At 37.5% G+C, this 20,525-nt stretch overlaps 1 protein-coding gene across 4 annotated transcripts in view; it reads right to left on the minus strand.

Annotated features, from left to right (window-relative positions):
• LOC117428899 (regulator of nonsense transcripts 1) overlaps positions 1-20,525 on the minus strand; it is a 32,283-nt gene that overhangs the window by 6,866 nt on the left and 4,892 nt on the right. Inside the window, exons 2-20 of one of the 4 annotated variants that reach the window (XM_059014342.1) lie at positions 19,632-19,771; positions 19,012-19,101; positions 17,827-17,994; positions 16,865-17,045; positions 15,890-16,051; positions 15,079-15,160; positions 12,421-12,519; positions 11,034-11,142; positions 9,394-9,553; positions 8,462-8,580; positions 8,200-8,364; positions 7,527-7,641; positions 7,305-7,448; positions 6,353-6,566; positions 5,807-5,924; positions 5,097-5,253; positions 4,736-4,878; positions 4,125-4,299; positions 2,377-2,458 (exon numbers count right to left, since the gene is read on the minus strand). In XM_059014342.1, coding sequence (XP_058870325.1) covers positions 2,377-2,458; positions 4,125-4,299; positions 4,736-4,878; positions 5,097-5,253; positions 5,807-5,924; positions 6,353-6,566; positions 7,305-7,448; positions 7,527-7,641; positions 8,200-8,364; positions 8,462-8,580; positions 9,394-9,553; positions 11,034-11,142; positions 12,421-12,519; positions 15,079-15,160; positions 15,890-16,051; positions 16,865-17,045; positions 17,827-17,994; positions 19,012-19,101; positions 19,632-19,771 — 2,623 coding nt within the window. Of the gene's footprint in view, positions 1-2,376; positions 2,459-4,124; positions 4,300-4,735; positions 4,879-5,096; positions 5,254-5,806; positions 5,925-6,352; positions 6,567-7,304; positions 7,449-7,526; positions 7,642-8,199; positions 8,365-8,461; positions 8,581-9,393; positions 9,554-11,033; positions 11,143-12,420; positions 12,520-15,078; positions 15,167-15,889; positions 16,052-16,864; positions 17,046-17,826; positions 17,995-19,011; positions 19,102-19,631; positions 19,772-20,525 lie in introns of all 4 variants that reach the window. The other 3 variants (XM_059014343.1, XM_059014341.1, XM_059014340.1) reach the window with 3 other exon arrangements.

A 20,525-nucleotide genomic window follows, 5' to 3' on the forward strand; every position in this document is an offset into this window, starting at 1 on the left:
GACTGAATGGACTAACTGTTCTAAAACACAGAGTAACTGAGACACATAGATAAGAACATTTTTGAATTCCTAAAAACTGAGTTATTGTAGGAAATTTGTGTGCAGACCAACCCTTACAAGTGCGTTCTACTGCATATAATTAAGTATATCTTCATATTTTGCATGAAACCTTGCTATATTTTTGGTTTTGTTTCAAAGAACAGATCTATAGAAATGTTTTAAAGCTATAAAATTGAAAGGTCACCATATTTGTTTTTTGTCTGTATGCCATACAGGACAAAAAAAAAAGCGGACGTGTATTACTTTTTGACAATGATTTGTGTATTTCTTGGATGTGTATGTAAAAACAATTGAGGTGCATCTTTCCAAAAGTCCACAAAACAGAATTCAATATACAGTCATGTTTTTCAGACCACAAATACTGGCTCCATGGTGTTTTCTCGTATGTGTGTAGTGGCTCCATGCTGTTTTCTCGTATGTGTGTAGTGGCTCCATGCTGTTTTCTCGTACGTGTGCAGTGGCTCCATGGTGTTTTCTCGTACGTGTGCAGTGGCTCCATGGTGTTTTCTCGTACGTGTGCAGTGGCTCCATGCTGTTTTCTCGTACGTGTGCAGTGGCTCCATGGTGTTTTCTCGTACGTGTGCAGTGGCTCCATGCTGTTTTCTCTGTTCTCACTCTAGAAATTATAATTAGGGCTTCTGTTTTTCGGGTTTTATTAATTGTATTTTTTGGTGCTTATTTTTAGCTATTTTCGAGTTTTATGTAAATCATTTTTTTCGTGGCTTTCGTTTTTGATATACTGTATGAAATTAGTGTTTTTGGTTACTTTCCAAAATGCTTTTTTGTGTGTATGTATAGTAACTCGACAGTACTTGCAAACTTAAATTGTACCTTCTTTCCTTTGCTGTCTTCCACAACGAAATCCCTATGGTCACGGGCACATTCTTCTGGGGTTTCTGTGTGTACGCATTTTTGTACATTTCGGCACAATTCTGTTTTAAATCCTTCGTGTCTTAACTGTAATACAGCTTTAAATCCCGCTAACAAGCCTCCATCCTGATTGTAATCTTGTTTTAAATCTCGCAAGCGGAGTCTCCAATAGAAATGTAGGAATGTGCAGTCACTCAGTAGTTGGGGTGGGTTTAAGTATTCAGAACTAATCAATGGTAGATACAAGTCATAAGAAAGTTTACAAACGAGAGGAGGCCATTCAGCCCATCTTACTCGTTTGGTTGTTAGTAGCTTATTGATCCCAGAATCTCATCAAGCAGCTTCTTGAAGGATCCCAGGGTGTCAGCTTCAACAACATTATAGTCAGGAAGGCGGGACATTGCCCAGCAGCACAGGGAAATGTATTTATTATTATTTTGGAAGTAGGTTTTATTGTTTTAAATGTGAAAAGGGTAAAGTCAATGTGAATAGATTAACCCTTTCCACAGTTTTTCCAGTGTTTTCCAGTGTTTATTTGCTATCCATCGATTTAATTTGTTTGGTATCAGGGGTGTTTTATTGTGTTTTATCGGTTAAAACTGAAAATCAGAAGCCCTAATTATAATACTCTCTGCTGCAACTTTATTCTGGCTGGAGTGATATTATTGCTCGTTAGTATCTGTTGTACTGAAACGAGTGGTTTCATAATACATCGGATAAACATCGTCTTACAGTTCCAGCTATAGACTAGTAGTGTTCGGAAATAGGGAAATCAATGACTGGACCGCATATCCTGTGTGCCACATGAGAGACCCAATGCATAGAAGCTTAACGTTGTTTTAATGCTTATATATCGGAAACTGGCCGAGCAGAAGTTTTAAAGTGTGTCAAATGTATTCAGCCACACGTTTTCTATTGAAATGATTGTATATTCAGTGCCACTACAGGTTCCCTTTAAGTAGCTTTAAATGTCATTTGAACTGCTTCTTGCATTTCCATTGCTCTTTGATGGTGTTGAGAATGTGAAACTAGAAAGCTGCCTTTACCAGGCTTTTAGCTTGTGAGGAGTATCCTATGTGCCGGGACTCAACAGCCTTCTTCATGGCATCATGTGACTTTTCCGTTCTGCTAGCCTTGCCTACTCTACATTTATAAAAAGGAGAGTAGGCAGGGCTGGCAGGTCACATTGTCACACAATCTGAACGGACACAGGTGGCAACTATATCCTAAATGAGATTGACTTTAAAAAATGAACACTTATTTTCTTTGCAACAATGTTCTCATTGAAAGCATTTTAAAATATGTATATTTAGCAATCTTAACAGTACAAGAAACAGTCATAATCGTGTAGGCAAAGGTTTCAACTAACACTTTCATCAACGTAACTTTTTCCCTGCTACAACATTGCCAGTTCACACATACAGTATAATTATACAGGACCCTTACCCTGGTTGCTCCGGTCGTACACTGATCCTGGGATGAGCGCTTCCCTGGCATCATACATAGCTGTACTCATAAACCGTGCTCCCTGCAACAAATTAAAGACTGTGAATAAAACAAGCTAACGACTCAGCTTCCACTGACTACACACACACACTGACATTGATGTGCAAGAGCCATATCCACGGAGTCACATGTATTCTAGTAACAGGCTTCAATAAATCAGCATACTCAACGAGAACTCTGGAGGCAGATGCGAGGCCCAGCTTTAGTTTTTTGCTGACATAAATCTACATGACCTTTTAAACTAGAAGTGTTTCCTCATCAGAAACCATTTTAAAATGCTGCCAAACACCTGTCACTTTGAAGCCAACATGCTGAAAATAATTGCAATTTTGAAAGCCATGAGCTGCAGTTCTACTCAGATGTGATTTGCCACTTACAACTGACTGCAGCGACAATGGGGGTATCAGGAAAATAGTAAATAAAAGAAAGTTTAATGTCTCCCAATACATTTGATTCTTTATACATTGTGTGTAATTGTAGAATACATTAGTATGAGTGATGCAATAACACTGTATTGAGCGTATTTGTCACAGTTATTAAATAATTAAATAAAATAAATATGTGTGCAATAATGGTATGACCTGTTCCCATGGGTGCATAAATGCAGTTCAGTTTAACCGAAAACCTTCTGGACCTCAAAAACAGCTGAGTTTGAAAAAAAATACCGAACCGAATTGCATGCAAAGTCTCGGACAACAAAGATTGAAGTGTATTGTTAAAGTATTACTTATCAGTGCTTTCCCTGCATGTCAGAGTGCTCCACTTGCTGATTTCTATACCAGGTATACCTGGATGTAGCCTAGCTGAAGGTATGTTCTTTCTCTATAGTGAGTCTGATTAGCCAAACGCTTGGCGCGGTGATCTTAGAAAACAGTATGTGGAGCACTCTGCTTCCCTGACGGAGTCGAGGAAAACACTGCTTATATTGCAAAGTGAATTACAGTCAAGGTGCATCACAGCTGTATCTGAAAAAAGAAATAATTTACTTTGTCAATGTGTTTAAAGACATAGAAGAATGTGAAATTAGTGTTTTACAAGTGGTGCGTACATACATAGATCCCTGATTTAAAGCCAACTATTACACATGTGGGTACCGGGGAAGACTCCACACTTTCCTTGACTATGCTGCCTAGAATGAACAAGTCTCAGTTAGGATTGCTGTATTGTACAAACTTATCCCCAATTTCCTTAGTTTTGTGAGCTTGTGTCATAAACTTAATTTTTTGCAATGAATATAATGATTATAATGTTCAAAACGGCAACTAAGAGACCGAGAAAAGGTGAAACATGCACCAAACAAAGGTAAGCAAAACAAAATAAACTCATACCTTTCAACATTTGCTTTGAATGTTAAAAACGTTATTTGTCTTCAAGAAAAACAAACCAACCTATCAAGTAACAGCGCTCCGTTACAGAGAGAATATTTATACACTGCTAGCATTAGTAAACAAAGGCCAAAGATGAACCTTAGCAATGAAAGGGAGATGTCTGAACTTAACCAGGCACATAAAGCTAACTGAACTGTAATGCAGGTTTCATCCAGGGCTGTAGTATAAATGCATGGCTTTACACTTTCAGCAGTATAACTGCATGCTTCAGTGTATATTAACACGGTTTAGGTTGCTGTTGTATGAAACATGAATAACGTTTTCATCCAGGTAAAGCTTCCTTCAGTAACAGCTACTCACTGGATTTATAGTATTGACCAGCTTGCGAGGCTTGCTGAACTGCATGAGGCTCTCTCGCAGATTGTTCAGCGGCCCCTCAACCAGGACCTTCTGCTCCTTGTAATAGTTCAGAAGGTGGTTCCAGAGAGGCTGCTTGGACAAAGCCTTGGGGTTGCCAACAATAATCACACCATACCTACACAAAAACAGAAACAAAGACATCTGAATTTCTCTCGCTATCATGAGAACAATCATTCAGTTTGCCAAGTGTTACAGGTTTAGAAGTGTACCTTTTAGTTCAACAGTTGTCAATATGAATGACATATATGCAGCCTTAGTGTTTATATAATAGTGACTGTACAGTGTATTCCAATTTATTTAATATTAAACATTTCTACTCTCTTTCCATTAACAATTAAATGCTGTACACATATAGTCTTCTACACAATTACACATTTCAGTAATTTATGTAAAAAAGAGATGATGTTTGGCTTTCATGATTCACAATACGGAGAAGTTTGTAGTATTCTACACATTTGTTTTAGATGTCACAAATTACAAACGAAAACGAACTTCCCTACTGAAAATCTGAATTTACGCCTAGAGAAAATCTAATAAAAATGGTCTCATACCTTGCCCTAGTAAGAGCCACATTGAGACGCCTGGGATCATTTAAGAATCCTATACCCTGATGTTCATTAGCTCTGACACAAGACAGAATGATGAAGTCTTTTTCACGTCCTTGGAAAGCATCCACACTGGCAATCTCAACCTCCTGGGAAAAAACAGCAACTGCTATTAATGAAAACAAGAGCAGTACCGATCCAAAGCAAGTGGTGCTGGGATCTGGAATTGTATTTATTGCTTCATTCACAAATTGAAAGTGTGGCCCTATTGCCCCTATCCCTAGTGGGAACAATAGCATACATATTAAACTAACTAAGAATACATCAATAACATTAATGTCACGAGTTCTGAGATATACTGTAATACCTGATAAAGTTTAGTGTGCAGAGAGCCACTGAACTGCATGTACTGCACCAAGTAAGAGCGCTGACCCTCATAGGGTGTAATAATTCCAATCTGGTCTGGTTTGGCTCCTGCTTTCAGAAGCTTTGTGGTGATCTTTTCCACATTAGCAGCTTCAGTTCTGTGAGGAAGAAGGTTACACATTAACATGATTCACAAATTACAGGATAAGCTTAAGTCAGCAATTCGTAATTCAAACCTGCAATCTACATGTGCACTTTATCAACATGGCCTAAATTAATTCCTTATTGACAAAACTGAACTTCATTGTTGTTATTATTATTTGTATATTTAGCAGACGCCTTTATCCAAGGCGACTTAGAGACCAGGGTGTGTGAACTATGCATCAGTTACAGAGTCACTTACAACAACGCCTCACCCAAAAGACGGAGCACAAGGAGGTTAAGTGACTTGCTCAGGGTCACACAATGAGTCAGTGGCTGAGCTGGGATTAGAACCGGCGACCTCCTGGTTACAAGCCCTTTTCTTTAACCACTGGACCACACAGCCTCCTTGTATTCAAAATATGGGCACGTTTTTTACATTTATATGTGTGGCATTTTATAAAAAGTGATGGAGGACTTCTCACGATGGCTTTTCTGATGGCTACAAACATTCCAACATGTTAATTAAAATGTTTTTAAAATGAAATTAACTCCTAATTTCAAACATACCTGTTCAAATAGGAAGTTCCTGAGCTTGCAATTTCTTCCTGCCCTTGAGTTACATAGAAGAACATGGGCTTGTCTGGCTGTGGCCATTGGAAGTCAAACCCCTTCTTAATGCGGTCAGCTAGAGAGAAAAATAAAAATAAAAAAAAAGTATGTTTATTGTATTGAAAATCTGTTTGGCGGTTTAGACAATTAGTGACCCATTCAACCCAAAATCTCAGTGTCTCTTGCTATACCAAAGCTCTCATCTGGGTAGAAGACAGACCTGGGTACAGTAAATACCCATGCCAAGAGGCAAACAGCCTGGTTACACCAGCAGCCCATTTGTATATCCAATGCTCTTCGGATAAGCATTCCAGGTCTAATGAATTCCGGAGATATCTTGGTCACAACATTTTCATACTTTTGCGGCGTGTTGTAAAATCTCAGAAGACGCCCAATAAGCACATTAGATTTTCAAATGAAATTGTCTTCACATTCTTAGATCCACCACATTTTTGGTAGCCGTAATAAAACATCAAGCTTGTTAGATTTTGTTGCCGAGCTTACCTGCAGTGACTCCGTTCTGAAGGGAGCCCTCATAGAAGATGTTGGATGGAAAGGCACTGAGTGCTGGGTGCATACGGTACTGTACTTGCAAACGAATGGGACGGATCCCCAGCACCACCAGCCGTTCAAACAGAGACTGGGACAGGCCTGCTTTGGCTGCTTTCTTACACATGACAACAGGACCTAGCTGGCAATGATCACCAACAAGGATCAACTATATCAAATAAATAAAAAAGAAAGACAATATGCTTATTTGTAATTTTCTTGAAATGAACACAGATGTTTACATGTACAGAACTGCAAGTGTATACAAACGCTGTAATAGTTTAGACTTTTAAACGGTAAGCACAAATATTACAAAACATTTAACCGGAAATGTCCTGTTTAATAAAAACTTAAAATCAGTTAGCATCTTAAAAGTAGCGGGGTTCCAAAAAATCTACCGTTATACATCCCCACGTGTTGCTACAACTCTTTAAATAACGTACTGTAATGGTTCTTTTTATTGTTAATACCCTGACAACTCTTTACACTTTTAAAAGACTGTTTCAATGCTCTTTTCAAAATGGCCGCTCTAGTCCACTTGGGTTTGAGATCTGTCTTCTAAATTAGGGGTTCACAACCCTGGTCCTGGGGGACCCCCTGTGCCTGCTGGTTTTCATTCCAAATGAGCTCTCAATTACTTAACTAGACCATTAATTGAACTGATAATTTGCTTAATTAGACCTTTGTAATTGTTTTGAGCTCTTAAACAGTTGCAGAGTTCAAGTTACTTATAAAATGTTATAGCCAAGTTGAACTCTGCAACTGTTTAAAGAGCTCAAAACAATTAAAAAGGTATATATAATCATTTCTACATATTTTAATATTGGTTAGGAGAATCTTTGTGATGTATACTGGATGTTGTCTTTGTGTTTGATGTTGCTTCTATGTCTACTTATTCCTGCATTACCTGTTTTGCTCCCAGCACCACAGGCACCATGCATTCAGGTTCAGTAGCTTGGGTACTCTCATCAATCAGAATTGAGCGGAATTGCATTTTAGCTAAACGTGGGTCCCCGGCTCCAACACAGGTGCAGCAGATCACATCAGCATTCTAAAAGAGAAACACACAACTGTGAAACACCTGCTGGAGTCAAACCAAGGAACAAGAAGAAATGAGAGAAAGCCTCACCATCAGCAGCTCCCTTTCAGCCGTGCGCTTCAATGCTCGATAGCGCTTCTCATCTGCAGAGGACAATTCCCCAGTTTCATCTTTCAGCTGTTGCAACTTCTGAAGTTCAGGCATACTGAAATACAAGATTCACAATTTAAAAAATGACCTTATAAAACAATGTCTGCTGTTGTTTTATTACCTGCAAAAACTAGCATATAAAAGAACAAAACCTCTGAACATGTGTAGAAGCAGCCAAATAATTGCAGTGTCTAATCCTAACAGTGTCACTTAGTAGAGGATCTATTTTAACAGGACTCGGCCAAATATCTGAATGTCAAACAAACACTGCTTGAAATGTATTCTGTGGCAAAAAATGACCGGTTCATTTAACAGAATTTATAAATGACTATCAGATATAGATTATGCAAACCATTTTACTATACAGAAGAGTGTTGTACTCTGCATATGTTACACCTGAGTGATCGCTGTACTGCAATATGGTACAAAATTATACTTTAAATAACAGAATATTAATTTAAAACTTTGAAAACATATTTGAACATGAAAAAACCCATGTTGCATTACAACATTTTACTATGAATTCTTATAATATTTTAGCACCGGACAATTGTGTAGTATTAAGTTGTATTGTCCATTTTTTTTTTAAAGCTAGGAATGTGTGTATTCTTACCTATCCATGTTACGGATTTGGTTGTGCAATGCCAAGAAAGATACAGGAGAATCAATGGCTTCCCTGCTCTTAGCACAAAGCCTTACAACTTTAAGTCCAGTCTGGTGAATTTTCTCAGTCAGCTGATCCACAGCAATGTTACTTGGAGCACAGACGAGCACTGGTCTGAAAAATGTTTAAAAGAGAAATTAGTAATTTATGTATTCCACTCTTTACCTCCATGGCATGTACAAAACAGAACAGTAGTCAAGACAACTCTTACCCATTGCCCTGCCTGGCCAGATGGTACACAATGGTAGCAGATGTAACAGTTTTTCCTGTCCCTGGGGGGCCCTGAATAAGGCTGAGAGGACGCTGAAGTACAGTCTTCACTGCATAAACCTGGACAGAACACAGGGGAGAAAATGCCTCCATTAATGCACCTTAAAACTAGTATGTCAGTAACATACAACCCCCACCATGGCTGTAAATGCAAAATTAAAGCCAACAGTATGAAAACAGTTGATGCCCACTATGTAACCTCAACAGCATGTACACTCTTATAGATTAAGAAATGGTTGAACAGTTTCATGAAAATTTAGTAGTATTTAAGACCTAGATTGAATTAGGTAAGCAAATAAGGTTTTAATATTACATATTACGGTAAAGTATGGTAAAATTGTGTAAAACGTCAAATATAAGTGTGACATACAGATGGTTGTACAGACAGAGGCACCTCCATATATCACAACAATCTCATACTTCCAATAATTGATTCTAGATAGTTAAAACCAAGTTTAATCACAATTTAATAAGCATAACATGTAAGTGACATGCTGAGGCGTATCATGGTAATATATATTAAAATGATTCACAGCAGGTAGAAGAACTTGTTCTCAAGATACATGTAAAAATGTGAGTGTGACTTAAAGATGGATAAATGTACGGACAGACACCCCATATATCTCAAGTCTAATCTTCTCAATAACGTATGCTAAATAATGGTAATACTAAGTTTCACTACAACTGAGTAAGCGATTTCCCATGGAAAAATGTAAAGTGTTACATACAGACGTACTGTATGAACGCCTCCACTGTACTGTATCCCCATTTCATCCCCTGCAGGTATAAAAAAAGCATTCTATTCTAACTAATTCAATACAGAAAGCGTGCTCTAAACTTTTCTGGAATTTGACTAAAAGCTCAAAACGCAACCTGAGAATGGTTAAGGTCAGGGAGCCCATGGGCAGTGAAGCGCTTCGGCAGCTGACACTTTATGATGACATCTTCCACTTCGTGCCCCAGCAGTTTATGGTAAATGTATCCAGAAACAGAGGTCTCATCCACTGCAAAGGTTTTCAGAGCACTTTGCATCCTGCATGGAAGCAGATTCAAAACAACGAAATAGGTTAATAAATGCCCGTTGACAAGGTAAAAGCCTTATTTGAAATATTTAAAACAGGGAATTACTGAAAGGCTCTTGTACAGTAGCTGAATAATTTAAGCAATAATCAATATACAGCACATTAAATCAATAAGGCAGGGTCAAATATTGCAATATTCAAACAAACACTGCATGAAAGGTTTGCTTACATCTGTTCCTGTAGCAATGTAATGTATATACTAGGGCCGCTCCGATTAACCAACTAAAGAGCTGATCACAGATTTATTTTTTTTACAATTTTAAATCATGCAGAATTTTATTTTTGTATATAAAATAAAATCAACCAATAGAAGATCTGCATTTTCTCCGCGGCAGTCCAATCATAAGTGAGTGGAGGCAGGGCACAAACAGTTGAAGGTCTTAGTAGGTTTAACCAATGGGAGAGTGAAAGATCTGCCACTTGTTATTGTTTATTTAGCAGATGCCTCTATCCAAGGTGACTTACAGAGACTATGGTGTGTGAACTATGCATCAACTGCAGAGTCACTTACGTCTCACCCGAAAGACAGAGCAGAAGGAGGTTAAGACAGTGGGTCAGACAGTGAGTGAGCTGGGATTTGAACCGGGGACCTCCTAGTTACAAGCCCTTTTCTTTTACCACTGGACCACAGTCTCCTATGTTATGCAGGTATCCAATCATAAGTGAGCAAAGGCGGGACATAATTGGGAGTTTAACCAATGGGAAAGTCAAAGATCTGCCCTGGTTTTGCAGCTGTCCAATCATTAGTGAGAAGTGGCAGGACATAAAAATGCTAGGGTAAGGTTATAAAAACAGCTGAATTTCACACGATATTGCTCATTATAGAGACTGTTACTGAGAATTATATTGAGAACTTCAAAGTAATATTTCGAATTGCTTTTTACAAATTAAAAAAAAAAAAGGAGACATCGTAGTCGATTTGGTTACGAATCAATTTTCAGTATTGAGGGTATACACCACAAATACCCAAACTGACACAGGAAGGGAAGGTATATACACGCCACTTCCAAAATTCTAATTATGAAAGGTATCCGTGGGTTACCAGAAGATGTCAATTAAAAAAGGATACTGGTGGAGCAGTATTTTGTTCAGTACAGAAAAGGCGATATGGAACAGCACTGGCTACAGCAATCTAGGATGTCTATCAGAGTCAGCACAAAAACATGAGCGTTCCCACAGTCACTTGCAAGCCGCTGTTACACAAAACTTTTGGACAAACCCGGATTGATACCCAACTGGATGAGCAGAAGCGTAGGGGTACAACATATCAAAATGAGCAAGTAAGAAAAACGTGAGAGGTTCTTAAACGCTTGACTAATAATTGGTTCATTTTTCACTAGTATTGTTAGTTTCTATACTTCAGAAGACTGAAGACCCCTGAAATGGGTTTTCCTTGTATTCTACTTCACGTGTAATCATGAAGCATCTTACCTGTCAAAGGAAGTCGATTTCCAAACAAAGTCGACCTGGAAATTGTGAGGAACTTCGACGGGGGCACCAACGCTGCTTCTCAACTCAATAGCAATTTCATCTCCATAATCTTAGTGTTGTTAAGGACCAACTTCAGTTAAACAATTTATATCAGTCATACAATACAAACTTGCAGAGTAAAGAATAGAAAAGTACCCAATTATGTTTAGTAAATTTGCCTTATTTTTTATATATATAAATATTTATAAGATACATGTCATCGATTCATTACTTATGTATTTATTATTTATGCAGGAAGTTAATCCATTGAGAACGTACGTGGCCTCATTTGCAAGAAGGTTGTGGCAAGCAATTTAGGAGAACAGTGACCTCAAAAATTAAACTTCAAACGAGGTTTGAAATAAGGTTTGTATGGCTCATGCCTTGTTATTTAGAAAATACAGTTTTAGAGTAAAAAACTAACAATTAAAAATGTATTGTTTTATTCATATTATAAAAGACTACTGTATATACAGTATTCAAACTACACAATCAAATGTCAATCCACATTGTCTAATCACTGTTTAAGCGAAAAAAGAAAGAAAGAAAGAAATGCTTAAACATTTATAATATTCTCATAAATCATAGAAGGGGTGAACTACCACTCAGAAAAAAGGTTTTGCACACCCCGATCAGCCTGTGGAATAAAGATGGAGACTGCTATACAAATGCATCGTGGTTTCTTGTTTTTTTTCTGCTATGTACTGTACAGTGCTTTGCAATACTTTTGTATAAAACGCGCTATATAAATGCAATAAATAAAATCAAATAAAAAAAACACCTTCTTAAATGTTTTTATTTTAGATGACGAGAACTTAACTAAATGAACAGTCTCAATAGAAACCATATTGAGAGCTCCACTGGGCACTGAGCCTCATTTTAAAACACTGTTTCGATTGTTCAGATAACAAGAATCAGATCAAATTAAAGTAGCTCAATCAAATTAGACATATAAAGAAACCATAATGAGAACTCATTTAAAAAAATAAAAAATTAGATTTAGAAACATACAAATCACTGGATTTGCTTTTGCAAGGCTTGCTGCTGTTCTTTTTCCTAGAATGCTTTGTTTGAGAAACTTCTAGAAATTATATATTTCCATACTTTTTACTGTATATATATTATATATATATATATATATATATATATATATATATATATATATATATATATATATATTCTTAATACATGAATTCATGCAGTACAGTAGTTTAAGACAGAAATTAAATATAGCAATTTGTTTTAGAAAGCACAGCTGAAGTGTTTGACATCATATTCAAAGTTATGTTTAAATACTTACGTATGTTAGGTATAAAAAGTTAAATGATTCAAGCGAATGAAAGGATACTGTCTGGAACTTTGATGACATGTCCAATTCCTTTCCACAAGGGAGCCAGGTCTCCTTTGTACCTCAGACAAATCTCATCTCCTTGCATTAAACGCATGTCTGAGAAGCAAAGGGAAACTGATTAAAATGGTTTACTGTACTCCTTGAGTACTTGAGGCAAGTTTCACTTTACACAGCACTACAAAACTGAAACGGGTGTTTTCTGAACAATAACAAATCCTCACAGGGGGCATAATCTAAGTGGGATACCATATCAGAGTGAATAGCTTGTAAACATCAAGTTAAAGCAACGTGGAAGTGGTTAATTGACTTTGACAATCATAGAATACAGCTGTGTACCACCTAAAGACACTATGGGCTTGATTCATGTACCAGTGGTAAAACTGGAGTGAAGATTGGATGTGTGTTATTATCACTGCTCCAAACTTTACTCCTTGCTTCCGCTGTAATTCACAAACATCCAAAAGATGTTTTTACTGTGGTGTTTGACCAGTTCTCATGAATTTGCGTTAATACCACCCTTTTTACCATGATAGCACGACTCCTACTTTATTATGTCCTTCAAATAAATTACCTACGTGTAATACCTCTGGTACAGCTACCTGTAGACACACCGGGATAACATAGCTTTGAAAAGCCCTTGCGTTAAAGAAAAATGGCTCAATAAGGGAGTACATTTTAACATTCGTTCTAATAGAAGTTTGTTACGAGTTACTTTAACTTTTTTTCTTTTGATTTCTATTATTTGTTTATTTATTTAGCAGACATCTTTATCCAAGATGACTTACAGAGACTAGGGTGTGTGAACTATGCATCAGCTGCAGAGTCACTTACAATTACGTCTCACCCGAAAGACGGAGCACAAGGAGGTTAAGTGACTTGTGACGTCACACAATGAGTCAGTGGCTGAGGTGGGATTTGAACCGGGGACCTCCTATGACATGTAGAACTAAACGCTGTGTAGGATTTTGTGACTAATCATTTGTTTAGTGTGATTAAAAATGTTAATTCTATATTTTTTCCTTACATGTTAAGGCAGAGAATGTACATTTGAGATACCAGCATTTAAACAATCTCTGATTTAGTTAAAGTGATTAAAATTTCACACTACAATTAATACTTTCATCATACAATCTGTAGATGAAAACAGGGAGTAGATGAATGCCAGACAAATGCGAACCACCTTGAAAACTATACCACACAATCACTTCATCTACAGTTTACATATGAAAAGAATTATCGTTGGATGATTTTTCATATTTCTTCTATAACTTAAAATGCTTCCGGATCAAGACAAAACTGCCCGGACGAGGCACTAAAAAACCTCACATATTGATAATTATGTTTAATATATAAACTAGACTAATCGCGTGGTGCAGCTTTCAATACGTTTTAAATTGTTTGCGTGCCCTTTCCATGCAGTTTTGTCTTGGTCCGGCTTTCATATGTGCTGCTATGCTGAATGGTTTAAGGGATTATTAATAACTATAAATGTAAAAGGAACAAAACACAGCTAATCAAGAAGAGACATAATTTGGAAATCAAATATGACAGGAAATAAACACGGTCGGTCAAACAAAAAGAACTGCGAGTAAACATACTAATAAAAAAAGGACTGGTGTAGTATTTTGGTATATCACTTAATTATAATAACTGTAATAGGAAATAACACACACTTATATTACAGAAAAGGCAGCACTATAACCACTACTTAAAACTTGCTGATAAAATATTAGCCTAAACAAATATCGCATATCATTATCTGGTAGAGATTCCCGTTTGGGTCTTCGCTCTTTGCATAATTCTGAAACCTTTTAACATGTAATCTGGGAAACACTACATTTATTAGGGGACTGATATGGGGTGGATGGGATTTCCACCTGCATAATTCTTACTCTGTGACCTTCTATGTAACCAACGAATGGCAGACATCTTCCTACTACTCCTGTGTATAAGAATTGGTTTTAACACACCTTTCAAAAGCTGACCTCTCCTGGTTTTAATAATGCTCCATTGAGAGCTGCAAAAATTGTCTTGCACCTTTGTGGATTGCACAAATTATATAATTAAAATGGAAGCGTCCCAAATGCATTCACAAAGCGCTATTAAGAAAACATGTTAATAGCACGAATTCAAGCACAGAGACTGACCTTTGTGGGTTAGATCATTTGCAAAAGGAGGATTTTAGTACTGATATGAAGTCAGAAATGGTACTTAACGCCAATAAAACCAGTTTGTGAATCAGACCCCATGTCAAAGCATGTGGTCTGTATCATTGATATGGATAGAGGTTAAAACAATGCGGCACTGAAAGGGTTATTTTTTCTATTGGCTAACACTAGTAATGGAAATTGACTAACAAAATAATAGAATACAGCCATGTTCCAAACATTAGTACAATAATGTACTGTGAATCATAAAACATCATGACTTTAATATGGCAGCTATATTAGGTGAGAGGTCAATGGCATTGTCACTAAAAGATTCAAAATGATGAGTTTAGATAACCATGAAAATATCACGTCCCTATATACACAGGGAATACGAATCACTTTAAATGATTTTTCATTTTTAGGCTACTGCTTACACAGTCTATTTACAAAATTCTTATTTTTTCCAAAGAAATTAAAAAATGAATATAAACTCGAACAATATTACCACCTGAGTCAGTCTTCGGCAAAGAGAAGTTGGCAATTCGCTTTTTGTTGAGACCCAGGTCCCACCTCACAGTTATATTATCCTGTGTCTACGAAAGAAGCAGAGCATTTAGTGAGTCACAATTTAAACACACATTCATTCAGATTACAGTTTATAAACAGTTTATATGGGCAATTCTCAATACAGTCAGCACTCACATATCCGACCCTATAAAACTTTGACTTCAGTGACGGTTAAACACGTGTGCTGCATATCTGATTATTTCATTTTGGCCCGTTGCAACCCTTGTAACCCTTCCTTGCAAAACAGACAATATCAAAAATACGCATCTGAAAGGACTGTGTTTTTAAAATAAGTAGGCTTCTATTTAGATGTACTGTATTGGTTTTGTTGGTAGAGTACTATATTTAACAGAAGTACTATTTTAATTCAGAATGGTATGATTCTGAAAATATCACTTGCCAAAACTAGAGACGACACGTTAACTGTACAGTACATAATACAGTGTCTTCAGTTCTGTCAAAAGCGTTTTATTTTCCCGCTGGCATTTACGGTTTGTTGCTCGGTAACCAAAAGCCACGGTACCTGCAGCCGTGAGGTAACAACGGACCGCCCACTGACTTTACCCTGTCGCGTTTGGTGTGAACAGTACTGCAGCGCGGCGCGCAAGCAGGCAGCATGCGTGCCGCATCCGGTGTGAACGCCCCTTAAGACTAACAATTAGATTTGGCCTGCATATTATAACAGTTAAACGTTTAGGCTAAATTCTTGGCTAACATTTAAAGTACTAGATATGGCTCTACTATCGCACCTGAGATTCCTTGAGTTTCTTGTCATAGTCCGCCTCCAGCTTGACAAGCGGTCCAAAGATGTTCTGGTACTGGTAGGCATCTTCATAGCGGAGTAGAACATGCTGTGGCTCCTCATCCACTCCAGGTTTCTCCAGATCCTCAAGAGTGGCTGAAGGGTTTTCCTGAGGAACACAAACATTATTGGTGCTGCAGAGATGAATTCATTTAAAAAGGATTTCATGTAGAGTTTCCTAAACAAAAATCTTCCCAATACAGTATATAGAATTGTTATAAAGAAATCACTCAAAACCATGTTAACCCCTCTGTCAGCTGTACATTTTATTGAACATTTAAGTTAGGCAACAAATCTAGTTCTTTACACAAACCGGTATGTTAAAAAAAAACAAAAAAAAAACTTTCTGTACCTTAATCATTCAATATAAACAGTATACTGTGCAATAATTTGATTGTAAAGGTTCATACAAATTTTAGGGGAATGGACCCCAAGTTATAGCATTCAGTTACTTACCCAAACAGGTAGTGCAATGAAAAAGTAGCTAACCATTGCCTATTCACAGCAAGTAGAATAAGAGAATAGAAGAAAGCTGGATGTCAAATGTAAAGCCAATAAATAGAAGTGACCCAGAGTTACGTGACTATCAATATTTAACAATAAACTTAATCAAACTTGAACAAGAGGTGAAATTCTTCATACGAACCACAAAATTACAGATTCAAACCAGTATTGAAGTTTGTGTCCCACAGTCATGTTCAAATTTATTTTGATACCTGGGAAAGTCTGCTTCATATTTACAAAGCATTTCTTCAGTGCTGTTTTTATTGTTTGAATGCTGATTCTATGATTACGTGTTCTTCTCTTTTAAGACTAAATGTTTTGCATATAGGCCCCATTATGTCACTGTATACTCTTATGTAGTGACCTTGTTTGTTTACCATCTCTGAAGGAAGTTTCAGTCACATGCTGCCTCTCTTACCTTCCAGAGCTCCTCCAGTTTGTTGATCTGCTGAGCTGTGATCTGCCTTGCTCTCAGCTGCTCCTGCTCAGAAGGAATCTTTACCAGCCAGGAAAGGAAGCAGCGGTCTTGGATCAGAGGCTGCCACTGAGAACTGTCCCAGTTGATATCCTTCAGGCTGCTTTGACTGGCACAGGGCTGTCTGAATTTTAAAAGGAACATATTAGCAACACAACATATATCACGTGAACGATTTCTCATTTACCAATCGCTTTTCCACTTGACATTCTACAATATCTTCAAATTTAAGACATAAAAAATACTTTGTTGAAATGTTTGTCACTGAAGTTTCACCCGAGTTCAAAAAGCTCTTCTTCAGGTTCAAGGGCAGCAGTGTGGAGTAGTGGTTAGGGCTCTGGACTCTTGACCGGAGGGTCGTGGGTTCAATCCCAGGTGGGGGACACTGCTGCTGTACCCTTGAGCAAGGTACTTTACCTAGATTGCTCCAGTAAAAACCCAACTGTATAAATGGGTAATTGTATGTAAAAATAATGTGATATCTTGTAACAATTGTAAGTCGCCCTGGATAAGGACGCCTGCTAAGAAATAAATAATGATAATAATAATAATAATAATAATAATAATAATAATAATAATAATAATAATAATAGCCTGCCACATAACACAGACTAGATTAGACAGATCAGACAAGTGTCTTTATAAAGCATAACACAGCACCATCTCATGCTTTGGATCAGAGTTCTCTCTTTCTGACAATACGCTGCCGAGCACTAGATGGTGCTGGCATTACTATTACAAGACTTTTTGGCAGATCTAGCCCACATTACATAGGTCTATGGCAGGAAACTAGAACTGAAGAGCAGTTCCACGTTCAAAGCCCCTTAACAGAGACAATAATTGTGGTTTTACAGCATGAGAATTATAATGGATTTATCTCTTTGAATTGAAAGGATTCAATTTACCTGCACAGCAGTACAACAACAGAATCAGCCTTGGCAGGGATGAAGCCCAAAAGAAAGACGTTGCGACACCCACAGTTGTAACACTCCAAGACAGTCTCCCCAAGCGGGCCATCTTTATGCAGAGTCACTTCTTTACATTTCGCTCTGACAAGGTGGTTCACAATGTGGCTAAAAAAAACAAACAAGCGTATTGACCCGTCATATCTGATTGAATTGGTTCCAGGGGTCCATTGGATATGTACAACTATTGGATCTCAGAGGGACTTGCTATACTACATTGTAGTTGCTTTATTAACGTTGTGCAATTATAAAATGAACAGTCAGGAACATCAGTGTCTAAAACACCAAAGGACGGTACTGCATGCACATTACAAAGAATCTGTGAACATTATTGCAAAACAAAGCACTGGAATAATGTATTTGGCAATTTACAAAACAGCATTCCAATAACAGTTCTTAAAATGCTTTCTCAGTCTATGCCAGGAGTGGCCAAACTTCCTGACCCTACGAGCCGCATTCCAAAATTTCCATATGGTCGAGAGCTGCAAGACAGGTACTGTAAAACATGAAATGTTTGCAAGAGCAAGCCTTTTTAAATACTAGCAGTGTTGTTCAGTACAGCTGTTGGGCTATCTCTTGATGGCAGCAAAATACACAAGAACAATGGATAGAACATTGCCTACACAGTTTCTGTGTAATTTGTATTGTACTGTAGATCTACAGTGTGTTAAACTTTAAATGTAACACTATGGTGTTTTTCCATTATTTCTGTTTATACTGTATGTATTTCACACTTTAAATAAAATATTCAGTTATTATGAAGCAAAATACAATAACTGACCCAATTTAAAAAAAAAAGAACCACATCTGAACGCTGGGTTTTATTTTGAAAGGGATTACAGTAAGATACATAAATATATTACTTTTAGACCTGCATAACATTTAAACATACATTCTCTAGTCTAGCGCCAACACTCCAATTTTATAAAAAGATCCATTCATCTGAATAAGGACGTTTGCCACAGGCGATATTCGATGCTTGCCATAGAAAACTCGCTTGAGTCGTTAAATCAGCTTCTTTACTGAACGCCGAAAGCAGCATCTGCCTGAAGCCTCACTTTCCACTTTATTCAAGCTGTACATACAAACGGACTTGTACCATAGATATTTTTATAATGCGCTTACCTGCCCGAAGTATTTCCTCGTCCATTACAGAACCACTTCTTACTGGTATTGCAGTAAACCACGCAGGCCGGGTCATGTATTCCACAGTAGCTTAAATTGTAATAAAAGACATTTCTAACAAGCAATCTTAGCTGTAATAAAGATTATTCAAAAGAATGTATGCCAACAATTGACCAGTTCTAAGATTAAGAATTAATACAAATTCTCAAAAGCAACCTGTGCATTGTTTTTTCTGGTATATTTAATTTATTCATTGCATTTATATAGCACTTTTTATATAAAAGTATTGCAAAGCACTGTACAATACATAGTGCTTTCATCATGAATGCATTAGGAGTATGTTGTAAATTTGCAGCTGTCTAACCATTGTACATAACCATGTGATCTAGGTAAACAGAAGACAAGCTCAAAAGAAAAAGAAAAAATGGCCCCATATCACTAGTGCAGTTTTCCATTTCAGGTCCATTTAAAACATGACTGCTTTATAGCTACACCTTACTATGGGACATATTACAGTAAAACAAACAAACAAGCTAAACCAGCGATGCCTTACATACAGGCACTACACTACAATAAGGTTTTGTTTTCAGTCTTTGTCCCCAGATTTCCCAAGTTCCTACCTGCAGGCATGCACTGGAAGGTCCTTGGTGTAATAGGTATCCTCCTCATCTTCTTCAAAATTCAGTTCAGCAAGAAGTTGGCTTGCTTTAGCTGCATCATCAACTGCCCCATTCTGCAGTACTCCATCAGGACCATTAACCTTAGAGCGGAAATAAAGCTGTCAAGTACAGCGACGTACACCAGAGGTGACAGCTCCGAAGAGTGATGTCATAATTAAGGCTGCAATGGTTCAAGCATTTAAGCGGTAAACAAAAGTAAAAATCCTAAATGGCATTTATTTATGTATAATGGAAAATGTAATGTTTTATGAAGATCTTGTATTGATTTTCTTATTCTTTTTAATGATTTATACAAGGCTCTCTGGGATGCAGGTACCCGTCCTTTACACGCGCATGGTTTGTCAGGACTCTTAGGTCTGCAATTGTCTGTTGTTGTGCTCGCGTTGTAGTTCCCGCTGTGGAGAACTGGAATACATGGATGCAGACACTCTTGGATTGGAGCAGACAGAATACTGAGTTGCACCCCTTTTTACGTGACCTGTGTACAGCTGCGAGCTTTGCTGAAATCCATTTCAGGCTTTTTGCCTCCTGCTTCCCAAGCATAAGCAACTGTGTTTGTAGCGGCTGCTAACAGAAAGAAATGGTTCAGAAGTTTAATGGAGTTTTCTTCTCCGACCCACGACGTACCCGTATCCATGTTTCCCAGTACTCCACAGCAGAAACTACTGTACAACACAGAGTTTGAGCTAGCCGACATTCTGAACCATGCACTTCACACAACACAATTGCATTACCTGCATGATTAAAACAAAAATTAAAAATCTGTGGCAGGGCTGCCTGTGTTACAAACAGACACGTGTCCCAGGGACGCAGATAGCTGTAAACCTGAAAGTG

Source organism: Acipenser ruthenus, chromosome 47 (genome assembly GCF_902713425.1).
Source record: "Acipenser ruthenus chromosome 47, fAciRut3.2 maternal haplotype, whole genome shotgun sequence".
Taxonomy (NCBI): Eukaryota; Metazoa; Chordata; class Actinopteri; order Acipenseriformes; family Acipenseridae; genus Acipenser; species Acipenser ruthenus.